Raw genomic sequence first — 6,936 nt, 5'->3', positions numbered from 1 at the left:
GTATTCATATAAAATTATAAACGATACCAATTGATTGAGGTTAATCGAATTAGCCAAAAAAAAAATAGTGTGGTTTCAAATATTGTCGCTAAATTGATATCAGACGACAATGTTCAAAAGATATATTTTTAGATTCAAACTTGTACTAAGGACCATGACACCTAAAAAAAAAATACTCGACACTAATATTCTGAAGAGTTAATAGTTTAACATCTCCAAAACTATTATTTTGCGAATTTTATACCTAAATAATTGAGTGTTTGTAAAACTTCTACGAACTCATATTAAAATACTCCCTTGAGAAATATGACCTGCTATGTGAACATCACATTACAAAAAAATCCTCAAAGAGTTTCAAGTGGCAGTGCACGTGGAATTTTCTTTTCGAGTAATCGGTAAAACTCCTAAATAGCATTGTTTTGCGAGTTTTATGTCTAAACTATTAGGTGTTCATAGAATTCCCGGTAAGATACGGCTAGGTGGACTTATTTTTAAGATTTTTCATATTACACGTGCCTCTCAACAAGTTATTGTACATATTTATAGTCCATATGAATTAAGATGAACGCATAAAACAACTATTCCACGTATGCGCCAGAGCGACTAAAACTAAAGCATCTCATCTCCAAAACTATTATTTTGCGAATTTTATACCTAAATAATTGAGTGTTTGTAAAACTCCTACGAACTCATATTAAAATACTCCCTTGAAAAATATGACCTGCTATGTGAACATCACATTACAAAAAAATCCTCAAAGAGTTTCAAGTGGCAGTGCACGTGGAATTTTCTTTTCGAGTAATCGGTAAAACTCCTAAATAGCATTGTTTTGCGAGTTTTATGTCTAAACTATTAGGTGTTCATAGAATTCCCGGTAAGATACGGCTAGGTGGACTTATTTTTAAGATTTTTCATATTATACGTGCCTCTCAACAAGTTATTGTACATATTTATAGTCCATATGAATTAAGATGAACGCATAAAACAACTATTCCACGTATGCGCCAGAGCGGCTAAAACTAAAGCATCCCTTTCACCGAAACAAACAACCTAATGTCTAATTTAGGTATGAAGCTTGCAAAATGAGTATTATTAACACATTCACTCTACATCTTGTTGCATCAAACAATATGTCCCGATCATTTTCCCCTTTGCATATATACTCCTTTTTCCCTCTTTTAGTTTCGAAACAAAAACCATCATAACCAAAAGGTGAAATTGATACTACTTTTTGAAGTAGTGGAATAATCAACTCATTTATTAAATCCAACTCGGATTACATTACATTATGTTCGAAATTGCAGACAGAGTTACCTAGAAAAACCCTTTCATTTTCCCTTTTCCTCCTGCGCAGTTCTTCTTGATTTCATCATTCAGAGAGAGAGGAAAAAGGGGGGCAAACAAACATGTCAGGCGGAATCGCGCGTGGTCGTCTTGCTGAGGAACGCAAAGCATGGCGTAAGAATCACCCACATGTACGTCCTTTTCTACTCTTTATTTATACCCTCTTCCTTTCAATTACTATGTCTATTGATACACAGTAATGGGTTTTCATTTGATGAGTATGTTAACTTTATGGGTCTCTTCTTTTCTTTTTTAGGGTTTTGTGGCTAAGCCGGAAACAGGTCCAGATGGGTCTGTTAATTTGATGGTGTGGCATTGTTCTATCCCTGGCAAAACTGGGGTATGTGAAGTTTCTTCCTTTCTTCACGAATTTCTCCGTTTTTTTTTTGTAATTTTTCTGGAGATGTTTTAGTAGTATTAAAAATGGAAAGCTAGAGTATTCTGATGATTTTTTTTTGAAATTTGTTTCTTGGAAAATCCCCATTCCTTGTCCATAAAAATCTCGGTGTTTGCATGAAACCACATTAATTTATCACGGTTAAGTGATACACATTGGCGGAGCCACATACACACTTTTTAGATAGATAAAAACTACTGATTTGTTATGTATATATTGAATCCCTTGGCTTCTTCGTGTATTTATTTTTTTAAATTTTGACTCCCTTTAGTGATAATTTTGGCTAGGTTACTCGTGATGCATTGAGAATTGAGATGTGGAATACATATTAGTTAATCGTGATAGGTTTGGTCCAACACTGGGTGGTGGATAAGTTTTCTTCGGGTGGAAATGGAGTGTTTGTTGTGCCTAGCCTTTCTCTTGCATTTAAGAAATAGGTTTCCACACCTTGCATCAAAAATGTGATCTACAGGTCATCAACAGCACTACCATTGTGCCAAAGATCATCCTCTCCTCGTCCATGATTGGGATTTTGTAGACTGGAGTCTGTCTAGTTTCTACAGACGCCTTTTTTTCGTTGCTTGCTTGCCTTGGTATCTAAAAATTAGTGGTTTTGCACTATAATTAATCCTTTTTTTGTACGTTGATGAGGATGTTAATTGATTCCACATTAATATGAAGAAAATATTGCGGAGTTTAATCAGTACCTAAACAAATCAATTTGGATATATTTCACAGCCGTTATGGGAAGTGTTCAATTATATTGGTTGTGACTCACTTAGTTTTCTTTTGATTTACTTCACTGTATAGACCATTAAAGCAAGGAATTAAATAGAAGTGAAGAGAATTTGGTAATGGGGGTGGGAGCTGGGAACTGGGAACTAGGAAGTAGATTTGAGAGATCTACGTTACGTTTAGTTGGATGAAAATAGTTGTCGCATACACTTTCTTTAATTGATTATGGATTAAGCTTAATTTCATCCACAAATGGAAAGTATTCTCTCTGGAAAGAAAAAATCAAACTCCAATCAATTGATGATCAATAAAATTACAGTTCCTGTTATAAGATTTAAAAAATATAAGGTTTCAGCTTGATCATAACAACTACTTGGAGCAACTTGCATATGCCTTTTATGTATCCTAATCCATAATCCAGGAAAATATCTTTTTTCTGTGGTTGAAGATGTTAGATTCTCCATAGGAAAAAAAGGGAACAAATATTGCATTGGAAAATAAATAATCTTGGGAGAGGGGGTTGAATTATAAAGTGCCATGCATTAAAAAATAACAATATCAACCTGAATGGACTCTTCAGGAATCTATGAATGAGTGAGAAATTAGACTTCATGATGTTTGAAATGAAGAAAATATTGATCCCTTAGGTGAAATTTTTTGTAGTCTAGTAGTGCATTTAGAAATCAGGCAACAAACAGGTCTCTCTTGGATTATCTAAAATCTATAAGAAAGACCCTTTGATGGTGTTCGCAAAATTCATCTTACTGAACTATTCATAAAGGTTGTAGTTGGTGATTTTATGAATGGCATTGCCAGCTGTAGACCTGAAATCAATTTACAGTTACTTTATGGGAGTCACTTAAATCCTTGGAATAGCATTTGCATTTTGGTATTGAGAGGGCAGCGAAGAGGTTCTTACGTTGTGCTAAACAAAGTGAGAAAGTTACTCGTACAGCCTGGTAAGGTAAGTCTGTGCATTTTTCCTGGATTATAGTATAAAACGTAAGAAGAACATGAACTTTGCAAGAATGCAGAAGACCATTTTCCCGAATACCAATAAGGTTTAAACTTTAATAGCTTTAATATAAATTAATTGCATAAGAGTGAGAGCATGTTGTGTTGAAATGCTTGCTTTTAGTTAGCGCCGCCATTTGTATTTTCTTTCCTTGACCACAAAGAGAAAATGCTTGGTCTTAGTTCTGTTAGTGACTTGCAGTTAACAATCATGCGACAATCTTTTGTGCATGGCATATGCGACTCTCTCTCTCTCTTGAGTTTCAGGAAGATGCTAGTCCTAGAAGCTTTTGGGAAGTTTATCTTATTAAAAAAATTGGGAAGTTTATGGTTTTAGTCATAGTTGGGTCATTTAGGTTTTACCACCGAACACAATTTACAAGCCTGAGCAATAATGACATGCAATGTTGTAACTGGCACAGACTGACTGGGAGGGCGGCTTCTATCCAATAACAATGCACTTCAGTGAAGACTACCCTAGCAAACCACCCAAGTGCAAGTTCCCTCAAGGTTTCTTTCATCCTAATATCTATCCATCAGGAACAGTATGCCTGTCTATCCTCAATGAGGACAGTGTAAGTTCTTGTCATTGCTGTTGTGTTACTTTGTCAGTCTTGTTTGGTATAACAGCTTCCATTTGATTTTTGTGTTGGCTATAACCTTCTTTAGGGGTGGAGGCCTGCCATTACAGTTAAACAAATTTTGGTGGGTATCCAAGATTTGCTTGACCAGCCAAATCCTAATGATCCAGCGCAAACTGATGGTTATCAGCTATACATGCAGGTAGTCTACTCAAGCTTGACATGTATTTCATTGACCTTTTTTGAAGAAAAAAATTAAATTAAGTTGACATTTTGATTATCGAAACCTTTTACCATGATAGCTTTCAATTCTGAATTAGTGAATTATGTACATAGATGCCTTGATAACAATTAATTTTTACAGTGTTTGAAATCCATAAAAAAATGTTTGAGATACTGTTGGATTGTTGAAGGGATTCCAAATGATAATTAATTGCTTCCAAATTATATTGAAATTATTAAGAAGAAAATTAACTGTCGGTTTCCATTCAGAGAATGTGGTGCATTTGAAATGCGATATTGGAGTGAACCATATAAATCCCTGTTTAGCTTGCCATTACGATATGTGACATTGCTTTTGCAGGATACTGCTGAGTACAAGAGACGAGTGAGGCATCAAGCCAAGCAGTATCCAGCTCTTATCTGACATTAGTTGTTTTGAACTATATAATTATGTGACATTGGTAGTCTTATGGACATAGTGGTTTTGTGGCTAAAATGGTGCTTTTCTTCTTTATGATTCAACAATGAATATAGACAGTATGCAACACGCATGCTATCTGTTATTTTGACAGCATGATTGGTGTATTATTTCTGGTTTTACTTGCAATTCCTTAGACAAAGGCTTTGTTTTTCTGTGCTGGCGATCCGTCTGTTGCTGATTGTGTGAAATCAAAAAAGCAATCTACTGGTCGCTATTTTGTTTATAGAAGGGCCAAAGGCCAAAAGATGATAAACTTCTCTCTCAGGTAACTGAGTTTTCTTCATGTCTTATCAAATACCCTGCTGTCACAAAAATGGAAAAAATAGTGATCTTGAAAGGTTAGACGCAGCTCACTTTTGTTAATAGCTATATTTGAGACATGGGGAAGTATTGCGTTACACTTGAGATTTTGTCATCTATAAAATATTGCATGAAACGTAACATGCTTTTCTGTTTTCCTTTTATTCTGTCTTGTGATACAAGCGAGGTCAGCATCCTTGACGCATATTTTGGGAAAATTTAGGAGGTCAGGACATTAAATTTTGGATTACTTTCCCAATGTGCCAAAAGCATGACACTTGAGCTCCTGTATTACTGCTGTTAGATGATTATAAGACGAGCCACCTTCTTCTACAGCCCTCATAACCATTGCTTCGATGTCTTTTGCTCTACTTCTGATCTTTTCACTTTCCTTGGAGGTGCTCATTAACATTTTCATGCTCTCCTCTATCTTCTCCTTCTTCACAATTGTATCCTCGATGTCAAAGGAAATGTGCCAGACCTCTGCCCCAACCCCAATCCCACATCCAAGAAGCTCTACCAGCTTCTCATTGTAGAACTGCTCTGCGAACAAGGGCCATGTAAGCATTGACACTCCGGCTGTGAGAGATTCCAAAGTGGAATTCCAGCCACAGTGAGTCATGAACGCTCCAGTCGCTGGATGGTTCAAAATCTTCAGCTGTGGCACCCAACCTCTGACAATCAAACCTTTGTTGTTTGTAAGCATCTTTTGTTCAAAGCCAATTGGCAGCCAGCTTTCTTGCTCATTTTCCTGGGTTTTGTCTCCCTTTCTCACCACCCAAAGAAAAGACAAATCCGAGGCCTCAAGAGCCAAGGCAATTTCAGTGAGCTGAGCATCAGAAAACCTTCCCATACTTCCAAAACAAATGTACACAACAGAGTTTTGTTTTTGAGAATCAAGCCAACTTAGGCTGCTGTCTCGCTCTTGAACTGCAGCGTTTCTTGATTTGCTAATTGCCTCTTCTCTCTTTGAAAAATGAAACAAAGGACCAATAAGCCAGGGTTTTTTACCTTTGATTTTCTGATAAAGCTCACCATAACTAGGCTCTAGATCATAGATAGTGTCATGAATCATGGCATAGCTCCGAGGTTCTGATTCTTTAATTCTCTTCATCAAATCCCAGTATGGTCCTTCCGGTTTGCTTTTCACATCGTCTGGTAGTTGAGATCTTTTCATTTCAATCTTATCAGGCAAACCTGGAACCAAGAAACTTTCCGAATCTGAACTTACCTTCTCATGAGGGGTATACAGCTTCAAACAATGTTCCACACACTGGAACATAACGTTTGTCGAGTAAAACATTAGTCTAGGTATCTTCAGTTGCTCAGCTACACCCACAGTCCATGGAAAGAACAAGTCTGAAATGATGCTATGGGGACGAAGCTCAAAGATAAGATCTTCCATGGGTTTTTGCAGCAAAGCAATACCCATAAATACACCTGTAGCCATTTCTGTGGTTGTGGCTGCACTGAAGTTCTCGATTCCTTCGGGTATGCCAACTTCAGCTGATGGGAACTCGAGTTTGTGAACGTATATTTGGTGTCCAGAATCGATGGCATGATCGGTGGAGGACTCGAAAAGGAGGGGGTGGTGATAATACTAACTTTGACACCATGGCTAGCAAAAAGTCTGGCTGTATCAACTAAGGGGATCATATGACTTGGTGTCAAATATGGAATGAAAACTACATGGAGTTCACCATTTTCTTGCGCCATGACTGACTAGTAGTCACTGGTTAGAGGGCTTTGAAAATGGAGGAATGGTATACCTACACTCATATAGCTTATTGGGTTTAAAAAATGTTGATTAAGTTTCATTGAAGTCACCGCCGAGTTGTTGTTGATCCTTTGACTGGAGAATA

The 6,936-nt window shown here is 36.8% G+C and overlaps 1 protein-coding gene and 1 pseudogene across 2 annotated transcripts; one reads left to right on the top strand and one right to left on the bottom strand.

The window, feature by feature from the left end:
• Window positions 1–1,266: 1,266 nt before the first annotated feature.
• On the top strand, window positions 1,267–4,863 carry LOC107780881 (SUMO-conjugating enzyme SCE1-like). Its single transcript, XM_016601493.2, has 5 exons — window positions 1,267–1,475; window positions 1,601–1,684; window positions 3,913–4,065; window positions 4,160–4,273; window positions 4,655–4,863. Exons 1-5 carry the CDS (start codon window positions 1,407–1,409, stop codon window positions 4,715–4,717), a joined length of 483 nt encoding a protein of 160 aa, XP_016456979.1. The 5' UTR covers window positions 1,267–1,406; the 3' UTR covers window positions 4,718–4,863.
• Window positions 4,864–5,136: 273 nt separating this feature from the next.
• Window positions 5,137–6,936, bottom strand: LOC107780882 (nuatigenin 3-beta-glucosyltransferase-like; annotated as a pseudogene). Its single transcript, XR_012703862.1, has one exon. The product of XR_012703862.1 is annotated as a nuatigenin 3-beta-glucosyltransferase-like (transcript).

The sequence above is a fragment of the Nicotiana tabacum genome, chromosome 20 (genome assembly GCF_000715075.1).
Source record: "Nicotiana tabacum cultivar K326 chromosome 20, ASM71507v2, whole genome shotgun sequence".
NCBI classification, from domain to species: Eukaryota; Viridiplantae; Streptophyta; class Magnoliopsida; order Solanales; family Solanaceae; genus Nicotiana; species Nicotiana tabacum.
The sequence above is the reverse complement of the archived record's forward strand: the minus strand, read 5'-3'. Positions and strand labels throughout refer to the sequence as shown.